The 12,500-nt window shown below is 49.1% G+C and overlaps 1 protein-coding gene across 6 annotated transcripts in view; it reads left to right on the top strand.

The window, feature by feature from the left end:
* Positions 1–6,383: 6,383 nt before the first annotated feature.
* Positions 6,384–12,500, top strand: part of pcdh19 (protocadherin 19) — a 59,913-nt gene continuing 53,796 nt past the window's right edge. For all 6 annotated transcript variants that reach the window (XM_056600196.1, XM_056600194.1, XM_056600193.1 and 3 more), the window contains exon 1: positions 6,384–9,610. In XM_056600196.1, coding sequence (XP_056456171.1) covers positions 7,464–9,610 — 2,147 coding nt within the window. In that variant the 5' untranslated portion in view covers positions 6,384–7,463. The remainder of the gene's footprint in view (positions 9,611–12,500) is intronic.

Below are 12,500 nucleotides of genomic sequence, written 5' to 3'. Positions count from 1 at the left end.
GTGTTTTGCGTGCGTGTGTGCATGTTTGTGTGTGCGATCAAAACTTCGGTACCGAACTACAGCCACAAACCACAACCCCGTCACCATACCTGAACATTGGAATGAGGAGGGGATTCAATTTTGCTGCAGAGGCACTCATTAGTCTTAACTAGGAAACAGCTGTATACACTCCCAATGAGAGGAGTGTCTGAAGGGGGGGGGGGACACGCAGTGTGTTCAGGAGAGATGGTTATCAGGTGTCTAACAAGAGGCCCCGCCCAGGTCTTGTTCGCGGGGCTCTCAGCTGTTGCGTCGGCCATGTTGGGACTATTTATCAGGCTTGACGTTGAATAAGCACATGCGCCCCGGTGCGCCTAATTGACCGAACACCAGGTGAGCATCTCCTCCTCTTCCCCCGCACACACACACACACACACACACACACACACACACACGCACACACACACATGCACACACTCCCTCTATCTCTCTATTCCCGCCCGGCCCGTCTGTATTGTGTGTGTGACTTTACGTCTAAAAGAAACGCGGTCGGACTCCCGACAAAGGAGGCTGATTTTCCTGCATGCGGGTAATCAGATAAAAATCAAATCTCTGGAACAGTATTGTGTCTCCATGATTGCAGCGATCGCCGTATCGCTCGAGCGCGGGGACGGAATGCTAAATATCAAGTCAAGTGTGGAAAGAAACTATCCTCCCATTCCGAAGTAACAAAGGAAAAACGTTGAATCAATAAACTCCATGGCACAAATAAGAAATGTTAAAGGAATGAGTACTATATTATCATTAGGTTGACATTCAAAACCTGAGATTTAAGATTTTTGTGTGATTAGTCATATTAACAGAACCGACTTTAAACTTGTTCAAGCCAACCCCCCCCCCCCCCCCCCCCCCCCCCCCACCCGACCCCCCCCCCCCCCTGTTCAATTGTGCGGTCTTTATTTTTTACCTGTGAATCGGGTTAGAAAATCTAACGTTTCACTTGGAATATTACCTTTCAACACATTCAAAATGGGCTCCTTAAAGAACAGCAGGGAACTTTCTCAACTGCCAACCAAGTCTCTCTCTTTAAACATTGAAACAATTTCCCTTTTGTCTTTTTAAAGCAGTTGATCGTACATGTAAAGAGCTGGACTGGTTGAGTACTGTACACCCAAGCTGTTATTAATGACCATCATTCATCACTGAATAATTATGAACACAAAGAACAAACATTCTTTGTGTGTGTGTCTACGTTTTTTTTTTTATAAAACAAACGTGTCATTGAGGCTACCAATTATTGATCGCCTATTAAATACTTACAAACTGCATATCGGATCACGGCGAGCGTTGGATGACCCATCACGGTTCTCGGCCGTCAAACCCCTTCAAACGGGGGGTTTGAGCGATCGTTTTCCCCCATTTGTCGTTCACTATCTCCCCTCCACTCTCCCTGCGCCAGCCGCCCATGTGGAGAAAGGAGTCGGGGAAGAACAGAGTCCTTTTAAGAGCTCCCTTCTGGAGGAGGGAGATACTTGCTTTCCATAAATCTCTGCAACATGTGCAAAATGCAAACGAGGCCCAGTGAAGCCACTCGGCTCATCGTCCCTAGCAACTAAGGGGGAGAAATCTTTCTCTTGGAATCCTTCGCTCAGACAAAAAACTACAAACAAAATTCGCCACACACACACTCGTTGTTCTTCCCACGAAGGGAAGAGGCGGTCCTGGAAGATGGAGGGGCGGGGGGGGGGCGTTCAGCCCAGAGACGCACCACTCCACTAGCCTGGTCCTACCAGACCATCGTACTTCATTTCATTTGCACAGAAGGTCTGGGACTGCTCAATTGACAAACGTTCACTCACTTGGAGGCGGGTGTCTGTGGAAGTTTTAAAATGATTGGATCTGCCCAGTGCCACTCTGGATCTGCCATAACCAATCGCATAGCGTTTGGTCGTGACGTATGTCATGCGACGGGACCGGCTCCTTCACTAACGGAGCCAGCTGGAAAATCAAACAACAGACCGAATAGCTTCTCTCGTATCCTTCTCCATTGTCTTCCTCTGACTACAACTGAAACTGCCGCGCAACGTAGACGTCATCGTTCTCAGCCACTCCCTCTGTTCGCTGATTGGACCGCCAGAAATCTGGTTTCCATGGAACGCATTTACATTAAGCAGACCCAGACATAGTACTGAAGTGAAATGAAAATTGAGTGGAAGTAGGTAGGTGGGCGGTGCCAGGCTACCACTCCACCGTGGTCCAACCCAAAACCAAAACTGTCAAAACTGGTTCAAACTGGTTCAAACTCTGCTTCAACGCGACTCCGGAGGATAGAGTGAGCCGTCGACTAAAGGCTCCGCCCCCTCTAGGAAGACTCCGCCCCCTCCAGGCAGAGTGAGGGCGGGGTGATAATTGATGTCTGATGGACAGGCCGGGGGTGGAACAGAGCAGAGGGCGTGCTGTCATTGATGCGAGGACCGTACATTAAGCCTGTCCTCTCCTCAGTTCAATCCTCCCTCACTCCCTCCCTCCCTCCCTCCATCCATCCTCCCTCCTTCCCTTCCTCCCTCCCCACCTCCATCCTTCCTTCCTCCCTCCTCTCTCCCTTCCTCCCTCCCTCCCTCCCTCCCTCCCCCCCTCCCTCTGCCTCTAGCAGGAGGAAGTCAACCAGTAGGAGTCCATCTCCTTTTGTTGTTGTTGTTGTTGTTGTTGTCGGAGGTCTTGGTTGGCGACGTTACACGCATGAGGACTCCCATAATGAGGTCGTCTTTCAGAGCACATCGCCATCACACGCTCGTTGCGTGTCACCGTGGCTCGCTTTGGCCTCTGCTGTCTCCCGGCCGCTCCTGTAGGCCGGTGGGCCGCGTTCCAGCATGGGCGGGGGGGCACGGGGGGTGGGGGGGTGGGGGCCCATAACACCAGCATCTGTCAGGGAAGGACGTGGGGGGTGTGGGGGGGGCAGACTACTTTCCATGCAAAGCAGCAGTGATATCAACAGTGGGGCAGGGGAGGAAAAGAAGTGACGTGAAATTAAATCAGTCAGTCTGTGTGTACTTTGAACCGCGCCGGTTCGAGCCGCCGTATAAATATGCTCAAAGACGCAGTGGAGGACGGGAGAGCATCGCGGCCCTTAACAGCTTCGGCTTCTTCGTTTTATGTTTTGAGGCGCGGTAATGTTTAAGAAATGTCTGCATGCAGCGAAGGGTGCCGTGTGTCTGCATACGTCAACGTGTTATCATTATTTTAATGTGTTCATGTTAGTGGTGGGTTGGTGGGAGTAGGCTCCTATTGTCTCTGAAAAACGAGCCAGCGATGCGACGACGTAGGTTCATTCAGTAGTTTGTTGTTTATATATCGTTGTGCGATGCGTTTAAATAAATGATGGCCATGGAAGTGAAATGGTAGAAAGCATCTGAACGTACCAGAAGTCTTGAAATGTCTCGCGGACTTACGAGTGAGTCAACTTCTTTTCAGGATAATTGAAGAGAAAGCCTTTATTCAACTGAAACCTTCAACTAAATACTAAAGGTTGGCAAACGAAAACATTATCCAGATCACATCATCGTTGTGGTTTTGCCTTCGCATTCATTTCATATGCTTGTGTTAAGCAGTTGTAAAAGTTATGGAGCTTAATGTTTCACAATAAATAATAAAAGTTCTTCACAACTGTTTCTTATGCTGAAAAATAAAGGACTTTAGTCCAAAACGTCGCACACTGCAACATAGTTATGTTGACCCCTTCTAAGACAATGTTTACCAGTACACTACTGTTCAGCCACGAGTGGAGGCAACCTTTCTCTCGTTCTCCGATACTCAAACGGTGGGCAGCATCAAAAATCTAAATCAGAAGCCCAACAAACAGACAGCCTTCCCCACAAGCACTTAGAACGCAAGACTTATTCTGACAAAATCAATACTCAAGCACACCCAGAAACATTTACAGCCGGAAGCATGCTAGGGCAGGAGCATTACATCCAGCATAACTACGATATGCCCCCCTGCTGGGGCAGACTACCGTTAAACTGTGGCTCCATGGTGCCTTGTTTATGGCAGACTATCCAGACCTTTAAGGGGTAAAGTTCTGCACTTCTATCACCGTAACTCTGCAGCACAACCATCTGGAAGAGGTCCATCCCAGAGATCAATAGAAGTGGAGTCTTAGGTTGAACTTTGACTCATCTCTGAGTCCGATGTTCTTGTCTTTGTCAAGAGGACGTATCTGGAGCAAGAAGTAGGCCATCCAGTATGGCTAATAGTGCTATGACATACGGCTGCTTTCTGTTTCTGTAAAGGAATGTGAGTTGTATTGAATGAAAAGCAAAAGATGCCCCGTGATCAAGGTTCTCTGTTAATAGCAAGAAGTGGGTTTGGAAGAAATAATAATTATTGAAATTCCCCACTTTACTGTATTTTAATAACTGATTGCACCCAACACATTCGCATTTATAATTGAAGAGAATTTTTTGGATAAAATTTGTAATTCATTATCATATTAAATATATTAATTTGTGGAGAGCTTGGTGCATTTTAATATTAGGAGTAGATGTTTTTTTTACTCAGAACTCGGTTTATGACGGTCTCGTGGTTCCAATATCTTAACTATTAAAATGTCTAAACACTGGGACAACATATTTTGGGACGACAAGTCTTGTGATAAAAAATCATTCTTTTAATACATTCAAAATAAATCTCCTCCGTGTATCTTATCTTCAAGACCACTTTAGGAATCGGGTGAGATTGCGACCTGACGCTAGGTGTCACCCTTGTGACTTTAAAACCGACTTCCTCGAAAGGATGCGATTGAAGCGAGGTTCGCTCTGTGAGAGGCAGGGCGGGGTGGAGAGGGAGAGACAGCCAGGGCATGAAGGAAATGCTGGCTTTGAGTGAGTGGAACCAGTGAGTGAGGGCCGACTCCTTTAAAGAAAACTGTTTCCACCCTAATACAAATGGGAGATGGGCCTACATTTCATCATTCTTGATTTCTCGTTTTTTCATCGAACAGCCTAGGGCTTGTATGTTAGAGGTAAACGTCATCCGAAACGTTTAATTGATCATGCTAATAGTAGTTCCTCATGATTGCAGTCGCAGTGGCCCACCACATCAATATTGATCGTTTGATTTGCTGTATTGGCTTAGTGTTGAATGATTGGTGCTATAGGCTGTCATCAAAAGCGTGCGTAATTACATTGGAGTCATGCATATTTATTGAGAGAGACAGTTAGGCAGACAGAAACTCGGAGCGAGACGGAGAGGAAGGGATGGGGGACACCCAAACATAAACCCATGTTAAATCATCGGGTAGCCTACAATCAGGTAACCCTAACCTCAACTGCCTTCAAAATAATAAAAGGCTGATTAATAACGTATAATAAAATAAACGTGTGTATCAGTCATAGTTGTGGGGTTGGGTCTTCAGAACCGCTGCGTGCCCCCGGTAGGAGTTGAGCGCGTTATTGGGCCGTGCGTAATGGTTCTGACGCTATTGGACCTGAACGCGGGCTGCAGACGCACGGCCGAGCGGTCGGGGATATCAACTCAATAGGAACGCTTTGAATACGCGTGGCCCCTGTTTGGTTAGTAGCCGTAGGCCTTCTACCGGGGTTTGTGAGGTTATGTATTTTAGTAATGTATATTTTTGAAATAAACGTTGACGTTGTGGCTATCCCATTAGCAGTGTGGCTATCCCAGTAGCAGTGTGGCTATCCCAGTATCCGTGTAGCTATCCCAGTATCAGTGTAGCTATCCCAGTATCAGTGCGGCCATGAGTTTCTACCTGTCGTCCTCGTCTATAGGGGCTGGTGCCTCATAATGCATCTTGGGTGTTTGTGTCGGCGATACCAAACACCATCACGTCCCACGACATGCCTATAATGCTCCTGTAGTTCTGTGACGTGGAGGCGGTCGTGGTGATGTGACGTCACGATGCGCTTCCTCCATAAACATAGAACCAAACTTTCAACATACTCAACAACTAGCCTACACACACGCATGTAAGCGTCAACACACTCTGAGCAACGCACCTCGGATACTGTATTAAATAATTCTCATGTTTAGGTGAGAAAACACACACACACACACACACACACACACACACACACACACACACACACACACACACACACACACACACACACACACACACACACACACACACACACACACACACACACACACACAGTGAGGACCCAGAGAGACACACACACACACAGCCTGTAGCCAACAGGATTAATTGCATTCAGACGCCCTGACTGCAGAAGCAGCACAGGTAGTCAGTCGGCCAAGGCAAGTTTCAGTGCTTTGCTCTGCTTTACCCCGCCCACCAGCAAATCCAACCCTCCCGTGTGAGCCCTGATTGGCTGAGGGGGGTGCGGGTTCCGAGACGGCGGGGAGCTGAGCTGTGTGCTCGCCAGTGTGCGCCAGTGATGCGAGAGGAGCGCGTGTCGGAGTCAACTATACGCAGCCGTTTGGCACCGGGTGGACCTTTTTTTGCCTCAATCTGGCGGGACGCTTTTCGGTTCCCCCTGCGCTGTGATTATTATTATTACGCATGAAATTATGTCGAGGCTGTAGGCTCGTGTCTTTTTTTGCCTCTACTCTTGTGCGTGGTTTCAAATATTTTCCGTGGATTTTTCTACCGAGGAAGGACTACCGAGTTGTGTGTGTAGCCAGTGTTCCCGATCCCGGGAGCGGAGGAACTTAATTGGGAAGTAAACGCGTGAAGACTTCAAAAGTCTGGAGAGGAGAGCGAATCCGCGTCGGCAAGGAGAAGATCACCGCGGAGCTGAGCTGTGGTCGAGATATTCCTGCAGCACCTGTGTTCTCAGAGCACCGGGACTTAAGATGCTGAATAATTCCGCGGTGGCAGATGATTTCTGAGATTTCCTTTTTAATCGAACGCGAGGGAGAACGGAGGAGTATCTCTCGTCAGCTCTTCTAACATCCCCACTGCATGTTGTGTGCAAAATGCGACTAAAAATGCTCCTGGCATCGGGGAGACTTTGACACGGACATTTGATCGAATTTTTTTCCCCAAACATCGGAGGACCGTTCATTTTGCCTCTATTCCTCCATAGGAATTTCTTTCCTTTTTTTTGTCTTATTCATTTTACGCGCCCCTAACATGGACATGTTATCGTCCGAGTGGCGCCTGACCCTGCTTTGTGGCTTCACAGGAGCCGAGCGTCTTTCCACGGGTGAACCTCTTCTCTGAGGACCCTCGCTATGCTCCACCGTGCCTCTCCTCCCCGGTGTGTTTCTCTCCTCCGCAGTGGACCAAAGGATACGCTCTGCCCCCCAAAAGTAGAATGAATCACTTTCCTGAGAATTATCTCCACGATGGTTTTCTGAAGGAACGTCCGCTCCACATTTCATCGGACATTTCAATGAGTTGAGTAAGTGGGAACATTTTTGCCTATTTTGTGTGTGTGACATGCAATCGCGTGCGTAACCATCTTACGGTGCGTCTCAAGAGAAACTCAACAGGTACAATGCAATCCAGGGAGATGGAATTAATAAACATTGTTTTGGTTATCCTCCTGTTTTTGGTCGGGAGCGACGCAGTGATCAATCTGAAATACGGAATAAACGAAGAGATGAAGCCGGGGTCGGTGATTGGGAACGTAACAAAGGACGCACAGAAGCAGGGGTTCCAGATCGCACCGCAGCCCCCCTATTTACGGGTGATTTCTAACTCGGAGCCCCGCTGGGTGGAACTGAGTCCGGCGGGCATCCTCACCACCCAGATGAAAATCGACAGGGATGTAGTGTGTCGACAGAACCCCAAATGTGTCATTTCCCTGGAGGTGATGTCAAACTCCATGGAGATTTGCGTTATCAAAGTTGAAATTGAGGATTTGAACGACAACGCACCCCGGTTCCCCACGAGCCACATTGACATTGAGATCTCCGAGAACGCCTCCCCCGGTACCCGGTTCCCTCTAGAGGGGGCAAGCGATCCGGATTCGGGAGTATTCGGTGTTCAGTCATACTCCATCACCCCGAATGAGCTCTTTGGTCTGGAGATAAAGACCAGGGGGGACGGCTCCAAGATCGCCGAACTGGTGGTGCTGAAGTCGCTGGACAGGGAGACCCAGTCCCACTACTCGTACGAGATCAGCGCAGAGGACGGAGGAGACCCGCCAAAGATAGGCGCGGTGCAGCTCAACATCAAAGTCACCGACTCCAACGACAACAACCCCGTGTTCGACGAGTCGGTGTACACCGTCAGCGTGATGGAGAACTCCCCGGGCAACACGCTGGTCATAGACCTGAACGCCACGGATCCCGACGAAGGGACCAACGGAGAAGTGGCGTACTCCTTTAACAGTTACGTCACGGAAAAAACGAGGGAGGTGTTCAAAATTGACTCTCGGACAGGTGTCATCACGGTCCACGGGGAGCTGGACTACGAGAACGCGCAGATCTACGAGCTCGACGTGCAGGCCAAAGACCTGGGCCCCAACTCCATCCCGGCGCACTGTAAGGTCACCGTGAACGTGATGGATACAAACGACAACCCGCCCATCATCAACCTGCTGTCCCTGAACACGGAGTTGGTGGAGGTGAGCGAGAACGCGGCCCGCGGCTACGTGATCGCCCTGGTGCGGGTGTCCGATAAGGACGCAGGGGCCAACGGCAAGGTGCAGTGCCGGCTCCAGGGCAACGTGCCCTTCAGGCTGCAGGAGTACGAGAGCTTCTCCACAATCCTGGTGGACGGTCGGCTGGACCGGGAGCAGAGGGACACGTACAACCTCACCATCCAGGCCGAGGACAGCGGCACCCCGCCTCTACGCGCCACCAAGTCCCTGGTGGTGAAAGTCACCGATGAGAACGACAACCCCCCACACTTCCTGAAGCCCCACTACCAGGAGATGGTGATGGAGAACAACCTCCCCGGCTCGTGTTTACTGGCGGTCTCCGCCGAGGACCCAGATCTGGGCATGAACGGCACCGTGTCCTACTCCATCGTGCCCGGGGAGATCAAGCGCATGGACATCAACACCTACGTCAGCATCAACCCGTCGGGGCGCATCTTCTCCATGAGGTCCTTTGACCACGAGTACATGAGGACCTTCGACTTCAAAGTGCTGGCCCGGGACAACGGGGACCCCTCGCTGTCCAGTAACGCCACCGTGCGCATCGTGGTGCTGGACGTCAACGACAACACACCCGTGGTGACCCAACCCCCGCTGGTCAACGGCACCGCCGAGGTGTCTGTCCCCAGGAATGCGGGGGTGGGCTTCATGGTGACTCAGGTGAAGGCGGACGACTACGACGAGGGGGAGAACGGACGGCTGACCTACACCATCTCGGAGGGCGACCGGGCCTTCTTCGAGATCGACCAGGTGAACGGGGAGGTGCGCTCCACGCGGATGTTCGGGGAGGGGGCCAAGTCCACGTACGAGATCACGGTGGTGGCCCGGGACCACGGGAAGCCCTCGCTGTCTGCTTCGGCCTACATCGTGGTGTACCTGTCAACGGACGAGAAGACCCAGGAATCTATCGGACCCGTAAACCTGTCTCTGATCTTCATCATCGCCCTGGGCTCCATCGCCGCTATCTTGTTTGTCACCATGATCTTTGTTGCGGTCAAGTGCAAGCGGGATAACAAGGAGATCCGAACGTACAACTGCAGGTACCGACAACTCCTCCTCTCTAATCTGTGTCTCTGTCCCTACGATGGCTGCCTTATGCTCCTACATTCAAACTAGCAGACCTGTGTGTGTGTGTGTGTGTGTGTGTGTGTGTGTGTGTGTGTGTGTGTGTGTGTGTGTGTGTGTGTGTGTGTGTGTGTGTGTGTGTGTGTGTGTGTGTGTGTGTGTGTGTGTGTGTGTGTGCGCGTGCGTGTATGCGTGTATGCGTGTGGGTGTGTGTGCTTGCGTGTCTTTCTCTGCTCACTGTAGTGCAGGCGAGCTCAAGAGAGAGAGAGAGAGAGAGGGACAGACAGAGAGAGAGAGAGAGAGAGAGAGAGAGAGAGAGAGAGAGAGAGAGAGAGAGAGAGAGAGAGAGAGAGAGAGAGAGAGAGAGAGAGAGAGAGAGAGAGCAAGATAGAGAAAGAGCACTTGACTAGTTGTGCATCGCTTCTGTCGTAGTAGTGCATGAGGGGGCCCAAAGTGAGTCGTCGATATGGACTACAGTGCAGATGCCTCTGTTAAATTGGGCTTAAATCGTTTTGCGTCTGAAGAGGCAGTGCGCTTTGTTTTGCAGATTACATTGATTGATTCGATCTTTCAATTGCAACCAATTGGCCCATAAATACTCGTTCCAACTGTCATGTCCAATTAGTGGGTGTGCTGCCGGCCAATTAGGTGCTAACTGGTTCATTATTAGTCTTACATATATATTATTTAAAGTATTTGTCATGGCTGCTTGTCTAGATTAACAGTTCATATTTTATTATCATGGCTTGCTTACCTTCAAACATTTGAAAGATAATGTTTATTTTTATACTGCTACTAAGAAAAGTAGTTGAAGAATTGAAGTGTAGGGGGGGAAATATACTGCCAAAAATATAACCTGCTGCTAGCATAGGCTATAAATAAATAAATATATATATATATATATATATATATATATATATATATATATAGATAATATATATATATATAATATACAAATAAATAGGCGAAATCACGAAAAGTCAAATAAATGGCAAAAAATTCTAAAACAAAAGTCTTGAACGACCTGCGGTCGTGGTAATTATTTTATTCACTTTCTTAAATTGTATTGACTATTGCCAGTTTCCCCTTATTTAAAAACGAAACATGAAAATAATAGTCAAGCACAGGTTTGTTTCCAGAACTTAGATAGTGAAAGTTCGGTTCTGTTCATTGTGAACATCCGCACTAGCCTTTGATTCCACCATATGTTGTATTTTCCTATACATTTACATATAGATTGGATTCCTATCGCCTCATAATTTAGTTTAATATATATAAATATATATCAAATATAAAATTAGATCTGTGAATTCCTCCACTATGGACTCGGTTCCACACAGCAAGCAGGGCCTTGGTGTTGGCTGACTCAACCCATCTCGGAGTGAGCCGTGAGCCATTAGAGGGAGATTCAGGCTGGACTCGTTTGGTGAACACGTGATCACGATCTGCTCACTTCTACACCAAACCACCCCTGTGTCATGTAGGCAACAGTTCTGATGTCGTACCTGTTTCTACGGGGATACATCACGAAGGGGAACAACGGCAATAATGTGACATAGCCACGTTTCGATAATATGGGACTAAAAAACGGTTTGAAGGTGACAGCGTCTGCAATGGATGAAAAGGAAAGATTAATGTGGAGATCCACCCACGTGGGGGCCTCTAATGCTGTGTGTCAGTTCTCCCGCTGGGTGTTTTAATTGCCATTGATTTGCTCGTCGCAGTGTAGCCACCTCAAATCTAAGGAGCGCTTATCTGCAATTTATTGCCTGTCCTCTGTCTGACTCTGAAGATATTTCCCTGTCTCCGGTTTTAAATGTTCAGCTCAGACAGCAGGGAAGGAGAACAAGAAAGATATAGGGGGTGAGCGAGAGAGAGAGAGAGAGAGAGAGAGATAGAGAGAGAGAGAGAGAGAGAGAGAGAGAGAGAGAGAGAGAGAGAGAGAGAGAGAGAGAGAATTAAAATATTCCGTTATTTTTTGACCCCATGCAGCCTTCGGTAAATCACTTGTTGGTGACAGTTAAAGTTGTTTTAATTGCGAGACACAAAACAAAAGAAAAATGACAAAGTAAATTGCTACTGTCTGCCCACTGAAATGTTAAAAGAAAAGCCCAGCGAGATAAGACCATAATGGCATCCTGGTAAGTAATGGAGGTGGTGGCAGAAAGCAGTGTTAAACGTCACGATTCCAGACAAGGTGGTCTTACACGGTCTTAATGAATGTTAATTTGTAAACGCTGAAAAGGAAAGGAGAACAAAGCAAAACATCTTCCCCAGATGCCCGCCAGTTGGCATCTGTGGAATACACCTGGTTGGGGCTGGACGAGTGTGTTCCACACGGCAACTTCCATTCGACACACCAACCGCTGTGTGTACATGTCCATGTCTGAAGAAAGACATGGATGTTTCTAGAAAGGCGAAGCATAAAGCACGGTTGTGTCGCTCATTTGGGGTAATTACAGTCAAAAACGCCGGGCTCCAGCTAGCCGGAGCCTCAGAGGCTATCCGGACGGATGTGGATGTGCGGTCCTTCTGCACGCCACACAGCCGCTGGGGCTCAGCGCCCGAGCTAAAGATGGAAGGAGAGAACATGAGTGTGGGCTGCATGCTTGAACACGGCCGCGTAGGTTTTGTTGCGCTGCTTTCGCATCATTGCTTCCCTCCTCGTGTGCGTTGCCTCGTGTGTGCGTTGCCTCGTGTGTGTGTGTGTGTGTGTGTGTGTGTGTTGCGGGCCGCCTCCCCATTCCCCGTTGCATGTTGTTTGCATTGTGTGTGTACTCGTCTGTGACGTGGGGGGCTGCAGAGCATGCGAACGCAGAGACCCCGTCGCGGGGGCGGAGAGCTCCTGGGCGGACGCCAGGGGGG

Source organism: Gadus chalcogrammus, chromosome 10 (genome assembly GCF_026213295.1).
Source record: "Gadus chalcogrammus isolate NIFS_2021 chromosome 10, NIFS_Gcha_1.0, whole genome shotgun sequence".
In the NCBI taxonomy this organism is placed as follows: Eukaryota; Metazoa; Chordata; class Actinopteri; order Gadiformes; family Gadidae; genus Gadus; species Gadus chalcogrammus.
Note: the sequence above shows the minus strand (reverse complement) of the source record. Positions and strands in the feature narration are given on the sequence as shown.